The following is a 13,848-nucleotide window of genomic DNA, read 5'->3' on the forward strand; positions in this document are numbered from 1 at the left end:
TAATTGGCAGGCTGAGGCACCAGTACCAGAGTACTCCCTGCTATTGATGGTGCCACTTACAGACACCACAGATTCTATTAGGAGCAGGGTCCCCTTTAAGCTCCTCACAGTGGATACAGCCTGCTATCACCATGTTTCCCCCAGGGTCCCCAGAACACAGCTTTGCCTCCTGGGCATTTAGCAGAAACTGGAACTGCATGGAAGTTCAGTAGCCTCAGACATTTACACCAACAGATTAGATGCTACTTGTCTGTAGGATCTTATATGGTACAGAGAGGATTCCTGTAAACATGGATTTAGTCCCTTGCTGAGAAAAACAGGTGGTTCTGTGCCTGGGTCAGGAATCAATAGCTGTGATTGTAACCCCAGTCCCACACCCACCTTACTGCAGATATGGAAATGTTGCTAAATATTTTGGCGTCTCTCTTCCATTTTAACTAAATGTTAAAATACCCATTGCTATTTTCTACAAGTATGTGAAGGAAGAAATTAATTTTGATCAAGAGAACGGTTAGTTTCTCCAGACAAGGCAGGACATCATTCATCACTTTCATGGTAGCCAACCTATACAACTTACTGCATGTTTTCAGCTGGTAGTTCAGGGAGTAGTCCACGTGACTCATAAGAAGTCTATTTTTGCTGACTCCAATATTCAGTTTGCTATCTTCCTGTAAGGAGCAGGATTTATCAATGCCTTCTGGAACATTCACCTCTGTATTTGTTCTGGAAGGAGGCCTGCCAGATGCCACCTTGCTGATGTTTGGGGCAGAACACAGAAAGCCAGGGACTGGGGAGAAGAAACCCAAACACATGATGGATTAGGAACTGGTGACATCAAATTGGTTTAATCGGGACTGAGGGATGTCACTGACAGCCTTGCCTATTGATTTGAAGATGTCGTTTCCCCGCTTTTACTCTTCTCATCTCCACTCTTGATCTCCTTAAAGTCAACTTGTCTTAGCTACACAGTCACCTTGAAACCAGGAAATAAACACTTCTACCTTTATCTTGCTTTTGAGTTCTGCAGGATCTTATATGCTAGAGAGGATTCCTGTAAACATGATTTAGCCTCTTGCTGAGAAAAACAGCTGGCTCTGTGCCTGTGTCAGGAATCAATAGCTGGGATATTAACACTAGGCCCACACGCGCCTTACTGCAGGCGTGGAAAAGTTGCTAAATACTTTGGCCTCTGTCTTCCATCTTTAACAAAATGTTACATTACCCACTGATATTTTCCTAGAAGTATGGGAAAGATGAAATTAACTTGGAAGAAGAGAATGTATCATTTCTCATAGACAAGACAGGACTGGACATTGTTCATCACTTTCGTGACAGTGAACCTAAAGAACTTACCTTCCGTCTTCAGCCGGCAGCCCAGGTAGTAGCCCACTTGACTCATAAGAAGTTTATTTTTCCTGTCTCTGCATTTCTGTTCTTCATCATTATCTTTCCGATCTCCTGTAGACAAATTCAGAAGAGCAGGTCACATTAAGCAAATCATACTTCACACAAGACCAAATCAGTGTCCACTCATAGCACAAGGACTTAAAATATTCTCAATTTAAGCATGTGGTATTGTGACGAGAATGTTCTAACGGGCCCTAGACTAAGTTGCCCTAGAAGTAGATGAGCCTGCTTTTCAGATCCATGGGACAAAATCTCCCTCATCTGCTAGATCTTAATCACGTATCCTCTGACCTAAGTTAATGCAAAAAATTAAAACTTTTTCCCCAAAATCTTCAAAAATTGCCCTAAATACTTTCCAGAAGTGTTGCTGCAATACTGATTTATCCAATCGTATATCATTGTCAATGAATTCTGAGAGAAATTTTTATAGGAGATTGGACCGACGGATGAATTCTAATAACCTTTACTGAAAAAAGAATCTGTTCACGCCTGGAATCCGAGCACTTTAGGAGGCCCGAGAGGGCAGATCACTTGACCTCAGGAGTTCAAGACCAGCCTGGCCAACATGGTGAAACCTCGCCTCTACTAAATATACAAAAATTAGCCAGGTGTGGTGGTGCCCACCGGGGACGCCAGCTAATGAGGAGTTGAGGCACCAGTGCCAGGGTACTCTCTGCTCTTGATGGTGCCACTTACAGATACCACAGGTTCTAGTAGGAGCAGGGTCCCCTTCAAGTTCCCCACAGTGGGTACTGTGTGCTATCACCCTGTTTCCCCCAGTGTCCCCAGAACACAGCTTTGCCTACTCGGCGTCAGCATAAACCAGAACCAAACGGAAGTTTAATAGCCTCAGACATTTAGACCAACAGACCAAATGTTACTTGTCTGTAGGATCTTATACGGTACAGAGAGGATTCCTGTAAACACGATTTAGCCTTTTGCTGAAAAAAAACAGATGGTTCTGTGCCTGTGTCAGAAATCAATACCTGGGATTTCAACCCTAGTCCCACACCCACCTTACTGCAGACATGGAAAAGCTGCTAAATACTTTCACCACTGTCTTCCATCTTCAACTAAATGTTAAAATACCCATGCTATTTTCTACAAGTATGGGAAGGATGAAACTAATTTTGATGAAGAGAAAGGTTAGTTTCTCGAGACAAGACAGGACACCATTCATCACTTTCCTGGTGGTAAATCTATACAACTTACTGTATGTCTTCAGCTGGTAGTTCAGGAAGTAGGCCACCTGGGTCATAAGAAGTCTATTTTTGCTGTCTCTGATATTCGGTTTGGTCTCTTCCTGATGGGAGTAGGAATATTCGAGGGTGTCTGGAAAGTTCGCCTCTGTGGTGTTCCCGGAACACGTCCTGCTGGATGGCACCATGCTGATATTTGGGGCACCACAGGTAGAGCCAGGGACTGGGGAGAAGAAACCCAAACACATGATGGGTTAAAAACTGGAAATCAAATAGGTTTAATCAGGACTAGGGGATGTCAGTAACTCAAATTCTTAACTTACTGTTGAGAAAAACTTGATCCCCCCTCACAGCACTTTAGGGTCCTTAACCGCAAAAACAAGGTTCGCAATGCTTGAGCTGAGAGCTGAAGGCGCTGCCTGTAGCTCAGACTCTCACAAGAGTGTGGGAGCTAGTGGCCAGTGTCCCAGGTAACGGTCTGCTGTTGCAATAACTGAATTAGAACCTGGGCGTGTCATGGAATCTTACGAGCCCTTCATCCCAACTGCCCAGGCTTTGCTAAAACACAGGCCTCCTGGTCTCACCTGAGGTCATAACCGATGGGGACCGTTCCTCTATCAGTCACTTTCAGTATTTGTGTACCCTTGTGACAATGCCAGTCCTATCTCATTCCCAATATATGTAAGCATGTGCCTCATTTTTCATCTCTTGTGTGTATAAAGTCATCAAGGCAGAAACAGTTTCCCAACACGTGATATTTTCTTAATGCTAGTCATGAAGTCAGTCACCCCACCTTCTCATATGTTAAAACAGAATTGAAGGCTTTTCCACAAGTTTAAGATATCAACCTATTACACTGCCATGATATCCTTTGAGTCTTCTGCAGTTTTTTCTGTATCCACTAGAAAGTGAATGAGTAATTCATTCTTAAAAAATGTTTTCTTTCCTGGCACAATATTCTTCTTGCTGCATCCCATGGTTACGCTGATTTATTTTTTCTTACTGGCAGATACCACTACGCTGATGTTTGTGGCAGAAGAGGCTTTTCATTACACTTAAGACCAATGTGACGTCCCTAGGTCCAAAGCTTCCTCTATGTGAGATGGTTTGTTTTTTAATGTGACTGAACATTACATCTCATTGTTGTCACTTATGGATGTCATTCTAGTCCCAGAAAAGCTCTTTTCAAGGTATCAAGTCATCAAAATCATTTCTACAGAGATCTCCTGAAAGCATGTGTGACCATCTATCTTGGGAAGTCCTGTAAACCTGATATGATTTTGTTGTTTTCGTTTTTTCCCTATGTTGAAAATAACAGGGCCATGAGCGGTCCTTATGGAATACTGTTTGATAGATATTTTTCTGAGTTGGTCTAACACTGTTGATGTGTGGTTGCATCCCCCTAACCAAACACAGCAAGATCAAGGTGATGGTCAGGGGTGGTTGGTGGTCCTCCGCGTTGCTGTGCAATAGAAGGTGAATTTGAGATGAGAGGAACGAGGAGGGAAGAGTGATCCCCTGAACCATCTCCTCACTTTCTCAGCTTTCATCGCCACCTAGGTTTTGTGAGCCTGGGACTTGGGAGACTGTTCTGTAGCCCAGGTCTCCTATGTTTGGCTGCGGGCTTGCCTGAGGTGAGGGTGCAATGGGTGTGACCCTGGGCTGCCCAGCATTCATGTGGCAATGAAGGAAGGAGGACTGGCTCAATCCCATTGGAAAGCATGCCTCTCTGCAGCCCCCACCATCCTCCAACTACACTGTAAGGATACTGCTTCGAGATATATCAAAGGCTTTAAGTAAATGTATGTTCTGGTGTCTGGGAGCTCTGACCTTCTGTGGCACAATGAAAATCTGTCAGGTTTCTTCATTTTAAAAATGATGAAACTGCAGGTTCACAAAGTTATGTGGCTTACTTGAGGTCACACATAGATGAGTTTTGAGAACTGCTAATAAAAGCACTCACACTAATTATTCCATATTTATTCATAGGATCTATGTCATTCAGTAAATATTCATATAATCATCCAGTAATTGTTTGTTGACCAATTTCTACCAGGCATTTTGCTCAAAACGGTGCACATATTTGGACAGCATATCCTCGTCATAATCTTCAAAGTAATGCTGTTATCCTAAGAATCAGGTAAGAAACCTGAAGAGGGCTAGCAAATCATGAATTTGGCCATATTTCCATTTTTTGGTTTCTGTGATGCTGGATGAACGACCACAATGAGTCACAGGAAGAGTATCCATTCTGGTATCATTTTCCAGGACAGAGCTGTGCCCTCCTAGAGTATTGGGCCCAAAATTCACAAGTGTCTGCAACCTTGCTTTAACAGCATGGGAAATAAGCTCTATTACCTGCAATTTCCCTGGAACTCTGGAATATACAAGGGAAGTATGAGACTTGGTCTTCCCTTGACTGTATTTAATTCTCTTCTAAGGGACACCAATGATTTTCACTAAGACTTTTGCTGTTTTTCTTTATTTCTTTTCTTTTCTTTTTTTTTTTTTTTGAGACAGAGTCTTGCTCTGTTACCAGCCTGAAATGCAGTGGTACAATCTCGGTTCACTGCAACCTCTGCTTCCCATGTTCAAGTGATTCTCCTGCCTCAGTCTCCCGAGTAGCTGGGACTACAGGCGCACACCACCATACCCAGCTAATTTTTTTGTATTTTCAGTAGAGACGGGGTTTCACCATGTTGACCAGAATGGTCTTGATCTCTTGACCTTGTGATCCACCCGCCTTGGCCTCCCAAAGTGCTGGGATTACAGGCGTGAGCCACAGCGCCCGGCCAATCTGAAAATGTTCTTTTATGCTTCCCCGTCATTAGGAGCAATGTCCTATGACATACCCTCCCATCCTCCGGACTGCCACAACACATCACTTGGGTAGAACTACCGTATCTTGTTGAAATCATCTGTTTGTGTTCTTCCACTCAATGGCTTCAGTTTCTTTAGTGACATTAAATACCTGAATCCTGAGTGCTCAGTACAATATAAAGAAAATTAAATACTCGGCCGGGCGCGGTGGCTCACGCCTGTAATCCCACTGCTTTGGGAGGCCGAGGCGGGTGGATCACGAGGTCAAGAGATCGAGACCATCCTGGTGAAACCCCGTCTCTACTAAAAATACAAAAAATTAGCTGGGCATGGTGGCGCGTGCTTGTAATCCCAGCTACTCAGGAGGCTGAGGCAGGAGAATTGCCTGAACCCAGGAGGCGGAGGTTGCGGCGAGCCGAGATCGCGCCATAGCACTCCAGCCTGGGTAACAAGAGCGAAACTCCGTCTCAAAGAAAAAAAAAGAAAGAAAATTAAATACTCAATAAATGTTTATGAGAAACTTCCCTCAACTGAAGCTGCAGAAGAATAGTATAAGTATCACTGCTTCCTATACAATCACGGGACACTTACTCTGGCACCTGACCTAGGGCAGAGCTGTTTGATGTAAGAATGGACATCTCCACCCTTCTCCAAGCACGGTTATTCCCTCTAACCCACACTGACCTCAAGAGTATCCACTGCTACAGCAGCCCTGAGGTTGAGGCTCCTGGGTCTGGCGCGGGGGCTGACGGTCGTATCCTCCCCCTCTTGGAGTTGAAGCTGCCCCTCACCATAAACCAGCTCTGATCTACCCTATGGCTCTCTCTGGCCAGAGGCAGGAGACTCCTGTGGAGTAAGTTTCTCTCTCAGTCCACACTGCTCAGCTCATGCTGTTCCTCGAGAATTTAAATGATCATAGGCATTGCCTATTTCCCCTGAGGCTTCTGTCCTAGTTTGTCCTTATCTCCCCTTCTTTGGTTTTCATTTACCAATGGCTTGTCCTTTGTGGATTATTCTCATCCCCTAAACCTGCTGACTTTTCTCCGCCTGTTCCCTCAGCTCTCGGATTCCAGCGTGTAGACTCAGCTCAGGCTCCTGCAGGAAACAGAGTCAGGTCTCAGCTGAAGGTCCCAGGCAGCACTGAAAACCATCTCAATTCCTCAGAGACTCAGAGAAAACAGAGCAGGAACGGACCTCAGAGAGGTACAATAAGCCCCTACCTTCCCGATGAGGAACCTGAAGCCTACAAAGACTGACTCTCCCAGGCTCCCTCCCTCACCACTTGGTGGCAGCAGATCCCACACACAAGCCTTGGACTCAGCCTCCCTGTGCAGAGCAGGTAACTCACCCTCCAGAAGCTCACTGCTGCCGTTCAGAAACTTTAGATGAAAAATAGCCATTTCCTCCGTGAAAACAAAAATAGTAAAAGCCCCTTTCCTTGGACAAACCCTTTATCACAGTTCTATAGTCCTGGCATTTATACTTGGTCAGCTGTCATTCACTAGCTGCTAGATTGGGGCAGGGAGCACATAGGATCAAATAGCGTTTCACACAACCCTGCTTTCCTGGCCGGGGCTCTCAGTTCCTCTACTCTTCTTCAAAAACTTTCTTCTGCTGTAACTGCTGGAGAGTCCAGGCCCTCGCGTGGGTCATTTCTCCATGAAGATCCCTGTTATTTTCTTCCTCTCTTGGAGATGGAGATAGGGCAGAGATTGGTTCTGGGACTCCATAGTCTTAGGTTTTCTCCTAAACCAGCCAGGGCAGTTGAAAGCAATCATGACTGTGAGAGGTCAGGACAGTGAAGAGGAGCGTGGGCTCACAAGGACAGCCCCTCGTGGAGATGGTCAGGACCGTGACACAGGCAATATCTGACCAATTCCGCCGGGGATGACGCAACAAGGATTAAGTGGAGGATGCTGCCATGAGGAGAAAGGGGAAGAACCAAAAGAGTGGGGGAAGAAGAAAAAGAAAATGTTTTCCAGAATCATAGAAAAAAATGCAGAGCCCAGAGGCAAAGCCCCCTGTCACAGAGGGTTAGTTCCAGGCTGAGGAGCCTGATCAAGAAATTCCTGCTGGACTTTCCTCAGCACCACTTCAAAATGATTTTGGATCAGTGACTTTGTTCCGTCCACTTTCCCTCTTTTTGAACAAGAATCCCTAGAATTGTTATTCTGTGACTGTCCCACCATTGCACATTGAGGACAGATAAGCTGTTTGTTCAGTTTCACAGGTCAACAGAGGTAAGGGAATTATATCAAGGATCTGTACTTTGGCCGGGCATGCTGGCTCATGCCTGTAATCCTAGCACTTTGGGAGGCTGAGGGGGACAGATCCCCTGAGGTCAGGAGTTTCAGACTAGCCTGGCCAACAGGGCAAAACCCCGTTTCTACTAAAAATACAAAACAATTAGCTGAATCCAGTGGTGCATGCCTGTAATCTCAGCTACTCAAGAGGCTGAGGCAGGAGAATCGCTTGAACCCTGGAGGCAGAAGTTGCAGTAAGCCAAGATCACACCACTGCACTCCAGCATGGCTGACAGACCAAGACTCGCTCTCAAAAACAAAAACAAAAAAGAATCTGTACTTAATGGACACCCTCGGAAGCCTCATTTGCACTCGGTGTAGATAGTTTAAATTTAAACTTTCGATCAGATTAGAGCTACGTGACATTTTTCACTTTGAACTAATGCATTCATGACACGAAACTTGGAAACCTTAGGTGACAGGGTGAGTGTATTTTGCATCTGTGAGGAACATGAATGTCTGGGGACCAGAAGTTGAACTATGATAGGTGGAATTTCTAAAATGGTCCCCAAACATGCTGTACCCTTAGCTCTGGAACCTGTTAAGCTGATGAGACATTCCTGTCATTACATTGTTACGTGGCGGTCATGTGACTTTAATCTCGGGAACCTGTTAGGCTGATGAGACATTCCTGTGATTACGTTGTTACATGGCGGTCATATGACTTTCATCTCGGGAACCTGTTAGGCTGATGAGACACTCCTGTGATTACGTTGTTACGTGGCGGTCATGTGACTTTAAAGAGTCATATGGTTTGACTCTGTGTCCCCACCCAAATCTCGTGTTGACTTATAATCCTGAGTGTTAGAGGTGGGGCCTGGCGGGAGGTTATTGGATCATGGGGATGGTTTCTAATGGCTCAGCACCATCCCCCAAGTGCCGTCACATGACAGAGTCTCCATGAGATCTAGTTGTTTAAAAGTATGTAGCACTTCCCCTTTCTCTCTCTCTCTCCTGCCAGCCATGTGAAGACCGTGCCTGCTTCCACTTCCACTACGATTGTGACTTTCCTGAGGCCTCCCCAGAAGCAGAAGCCTGCACAGCCCACAGAACCATGATCTGATTAAACTTCTTTCTTTATAAATCACCCAGGTCATTAATTATAACACTGCAAGAACAGACTAATACAAAGGCTGAGCTTTCCTGAGTGGGCCGGATCGAATCACATCAATCCCTAAATGTCAGAGATTTCTCTAGTGGGTAGGAGAAGACAAAGTCAGAGAGAGGATGGGAGCTGGAGAAGAATTCCATGGGCTGTTGTTGGTTGGAAGATAGGGAAAGTGAGAAAGAATGCAGGTGGCCTCTGGATTCAGGGTGTCTCCTGGCTAAGAGCCAGGAGGACTGAAAAGGGATCTCAGTCCTCCACCCACAAGAAGAGGAATTCTGCCGATACATCTGTAGGGAACTTGGAAGAGTAGCCTGAACTCTAGATGACAAACACAGGCAGCCCATAACTGGATTTCAGCCTCCTAAGACCCTGATCAGAGAACCCAATCATTCCTGATTTCTGGGGTTTCAGACAACTAACTTGTTATAATGCGTTAAAAGGTAGCAACAGAAAACTAGTTACAGGTGCCTATATGTACTCTTTCTATATTTTCACATACATGTATGCTAATCCCTATAAGCACAAAAAAGAAAAAAAGCAAAGGACTACAGTAAAATGTTATACTTACCTTTATGGGAGCATCACAAGGACTGTTCTAGAGCCCTTGCAACTTGAAGAAGATAATGAAGGGCATTTCAGGCAGGTGAGAAGTGTCTCTTCAATGTTACCAACCCAATTTCTGAAAGAAAAAAGATGGTAAAATACTTCACTCCCAGCCAAGTGTGGTGGCTCACACATGTAATCCCAGCACTTTGGGAGGCTAAAACGGGTGGATCATCTGAGGATGGGAGTTCGAGACCAGCCTCACCAACATGGAGAAACTCTGTCTCTACTAAAAATACAAAATTAGCCAGGCATGTAATCCTAGCAACTCGAAAGGCTGAGGCACAAGAATCACTTGAACCCTAGAGGTGGAAGTTGTAGTGAGCTGAGATTGCACCATAGCACTCCAGCATGGTGGTACGTGCCTGTAATCCCAACACTGTGGGAGGACGAGGCGGGCAGATCACCTGAGGTCAGGAGTTCAAGACTACCCTGGATCCAAGATGGCTGATCACTAGCAGCTCGGGATTGTAGTTCCCAGAGAAAGCGCACAGAATGAGAGGACGCCACACTTTCAGACGAATTTTTGTTACCCACAGACCGGAAGACTCCCAGCGGAGGAGCCCCACGGGTCGCCAGGGTGACTCTCGTGGCCGGTGTGGCAGTTTTGCCGGCGCCCCAGTGCGGCGGTTCTTGATGCAGGGTAAACGGGACTGGGTCCCCTTTTGGTTGACATTTGGAGCTCCGGGAAGGCAGAGCCACCCATTTATCTGATTGAAGAAGGGACTCAAGAGGGAAGCCAGACCGGAGATTCCCGGGCACAAAAGCACCACGGATCTTAATGCCGCTGTTTTGGCCAGCACGGGGGGTTGCTCAGATTTCAGCACTGGGAATCAACAAGTTGGACGTCCACTCAGAGACCTAATTTGAAAGTAGGCAACTACAAAGACGACAGGTGGATGAACTCACAACGATGGGAAGAAACCAGCGTAAAAAGGCTGAGAATACCCAAGATCAGAATGCCTCTCCTTCTACAGGGGATCACAGTTCCTCATCAACAAGAGAACAAGGCCTGATAGAGAACGAGTGCATTCCATTAACAGATTTAGGCTTCAGAAAGTGGATAATAAGGAACTTTAGTGAGCTAAAAGAACATGTTCTAGCCCAATGTAAAGAAACTAAGAACCTTGAAAAAAGGTTTGATGCAATGCTAATGAGAATAGACAACTTAGTATAAGTGAATTAATGGAACTGAAGAACACAATACGAGAACTTCGTAAAGTATGCACAGGTTTTTGTTTTTTTTTTTTTTTTTTTGAGACGGAGCTTCACTCTTGTTACCCAGGCTGGAGTGCAATGGGGCGATCGCGATCTCAGCTCACCGCAACTTCCGCCTCCTGGGTTCAGGCAATTCTCCTTCCTCAGCCTCCTGAGTAGCTGGGATTACAGGCACGTGCCACCATGCCCAGCTAATTTTTTGTATTTTTAGTAGAGACGAGGTTTCACCACACTGACCAGGATGGTCTCGATCTCTTGACCTCGTAATCCACCAGCCTCGGCCTCCCAAAGTGCTGGGATTATAGGCGTGAGCCACCGCGCCTGGTAAATGCACAGGTTTTAACAGTCAAATTGATAAAGCAGAAGAAAGGATATCAGAGGTCGAAGACCAACTTAATGAAATGAAACGAGAAGACAAGATTAGAGAAGAAAGAGTAAAAAGGAATGAGCAAAGTCTCCAAGAAATATGGGACTATGTGAAAAGACCTAATTTACGATTGATAGGTATACCTGAATGTCATGAAGAGAATGAATCCAAGTTGGAAAATATTCTTCAGGATATTATTCAGGAAAACTTTCCTAATCTGGTAAGGCAGGACAATACTCAACTCCAGCTAATGCAGAGAACACCACAAAGATATTCCTCAAGTAGAGCAACTCCAAGACACATAATCATTAGATTCACTAGGGTTGAAATAAAGGAGAAAATTCTAAGGGCAGCTAGAGAGAAAGGTCACGTTACCCATAAAGGGAAGCCTATCAGACTCTCAGCAGACCTCTCACCAGAAACCCTACAAACTAGAAGAGAGGGGGTCAATATTCAACATCCTCAAAGAAAAGAATTTTCAACCCAGAATCTCATATGCCGCCAAACTAAGCTTCATAAGCGAAGGAAAAAGAAAATTTTTCGCGAACCAGCAAGCACTCAGAGATTTCATCACCACCAGGCCTGCTTTACAAGAGCTTCTGAAAGAAGCACTACAAACAGAAAGGAACAACCAGTATCAGTCATCCCAAAAACTTACCAAAACGTAAAGAATATCTCTATAATGAAGAATTTACATCAACTAATGGACAAAATAGCCAGCTAGCATTAAATCACAATATTGAACTCACAGATATTAATATTAATTCTACATTTAAATGGATTAAATGCCCCAATCAAAGACACAGACAGGTAAATTGAATAAAAGGTCAAAACCCATCGGTACGCTGTATCCAGATCTATTTCACAAGCAACGACATACAAAGACTCAAAACAAAGGGATGGAGGAAGATTCACCAATTAAATGGAGAGAAAAAAGAAACAAAAACAAAAACACGAGTTGTAACTTTCGTCTCTCACAAAATAGACTTTTATAGTAACAAAGACTAAAAGAAACAAAGAAGGACATTGCATAATGGTAAAAGGATCAATGCAACAACAGGAGTTAATGATTATAAATATATATGCACCCAATACAGGAGCACCCAGATACATAAGACAAGTTCTTAATGACTTATAGAGACCTGGACTCCCGCACAGTAATAGCGGGAGATTTTGACACCACATTATTAATATTTGATGGATCAATGACATAGAAAATTCATAGGGACATCTATGATTTGAACTTAGACCTGGAATAAGTAAACTTAGTGAATATTTATAGAATTCTCCACCCCAGGTCCACAGAACATACATTTTTCTCAGTATCATATTACACCTATTTTGAAAGTGACTACATAATTGAAAGTAAATCACTCTTCAGCATTTGCATAGCATTTCACAGACTTAAATGAAATATTGATTGGCTGTTTGTTATTTTCTTCCCTTATTCCTTCCTATCTCCGTTGTTAAGCACAATTATCGGCATAAAAGAGGTTTTTAATACCTATTTTTAGATGGCATTCCAGCCCGGGCAACAGAGCAAGAATCCTGTTCTCTCTCCCCCTTTTTCTTTCTCTTTCTTTCTTTCTCTCATTAAAAAAAACAAAAAACAAAACAAAACAAAAGACTAGCCTGACCAACATGGAGAAACCTCATCTCTACAAAAAAAACAAAATTAGCTTGGCGTGGTGGTTCATGCCTGTAATCCCAGCTACTCAGGAGGCTGAGGCGGGAGAATTGCTTGAACCCGGGAGGCAGAGGTTGCAGTGAGCCGAGATCACACCACTGCACTCCAGCCCGCGCAACAAAAGCGAAACTCTGGCTCAAAAACAAACTTAACTCCGCAAAACAGTATCTGCAAATTCATCATCTACATTTCTAATAGAAGGTTTTTTTTTAGCTCTTTCACTTGTGCTCACCAGACAAGGTCTGATAGCAACTATCTGTCACCAGCATAGATGAACCAATTCAAGGACAGCAATAAACAGGACTACTACTAAGTTCCCCCTAAGAAAGTCCTTAGAATAAAATATCTCCTCTGGTTGCCACAAGAGTAAGACACAGTCCATCATATAAAATTCCAATCTAATAAAAGATGAAATATAATGTTGTCTGTTTTCCAAATTTTAATTTTGTTCAGGCTCCGTCATGGTGACCAGGGATTGGAAAATGACTGCAAAGAGGCTCTGGGGAATCTGGGGGAGGTAAGAAATGTAGTCTGTATTCTAAGAGGGGACTGAGGTGATGGCTATACAAAATTCTACATATCTACTTAAGTTATTCAATTCTACATTTGCGATTAGTGACTTTTATTACAAGTAACTTGTTAAATGAAATTTCTGGTTTCTACTCCAACTTGTAAGAAGCCAGGAGGTCACCACTTGTCCTCACAACAAGAAAAAAGCTGAACAAACTGAACATTATCAAACCTTATTAGAGGACCTAGAGGAGAGGTCACAGGGCAAATTGCCATGCTGAAAACAAGAAAGACAGGCAAATACAGGGAACAGAAGCTGCTGAAGCCAGCAACTGGGAGGAGCACTTAAATGGTACTGACAGATTACTAGAAGCTGAGGGTGGCCTGGCTTGAGCATTAAAAACTCCTTGGGGCCCAGAATTGGGGGGATCTCACACTTTTCTAAAGTTTTACCACCTGGAGCCCAACCAGGTTCTCATAGTAAAGATCAGAAAAATCCCCACAGAACTCACACTGCCGACTTCAGCACTAATTATAAAGCTACACTAACCAAACAGTATGGAAACTGGTGAAGAAACAAAAAAACAGACAAATAGTTCACTAGAAAAGAATACAGAGCTCAGAAA

General features: G+C 44.0%; 1 protein-coding gene across 1 annotated transcript in view; it reads right to left on the reverse strand.

The window, feature by feature from the left end:
- Positions 1-13,848, reverse strand: part of LOC135269423 (uncharacterized) — a 32,642-nt gene that overhangs the window by 7,773 nt on the left and 11,021 nt on the right. The window contains exons 5-9 of the mRNA XM_064363310.1: positions 9,406-9,516; positions 6,416-6,521; positions 2,620-2,829; positions 1,354-1,458; positions 578-787 (exon numbers count right to left, since the gene is read on the reverse strand). Of these exons, the coding sequence (XP_064219380.1) occupies positions 578-787; positions 1,354-1,458; positions 2,620-2,829; positions 6,416-6,446 (556 nt within the window). The 5' untranslated portion in view covers positions 6,447-6,521; positions 9,406-9,516. The remainder of the gene's footprint in view (positions 1-577; positions 788-1,353; positions 1,459-2,619; positions 2,830-6,415; positions 6,522-9,405; positions 9,517-13,848) is intronic.

Source organism: Aotus nancymaae, unplaced genomic scaffold (genome assembly GCF_030222135.1).
Source record: "Aotus nancymaae isolate 86718 unplaced genomic scaffold, 86718_ANA_hifiasm-v0.15.2.pri h1tg000053l, whole genome shotgun sequence".
Taxonomy (NCBI): domain Eukaryota; kingdom Metazoa; phylum Chordata; class Mammalia; order Primates; family Aotidae; genus Aotus; species Aotus nancymaae.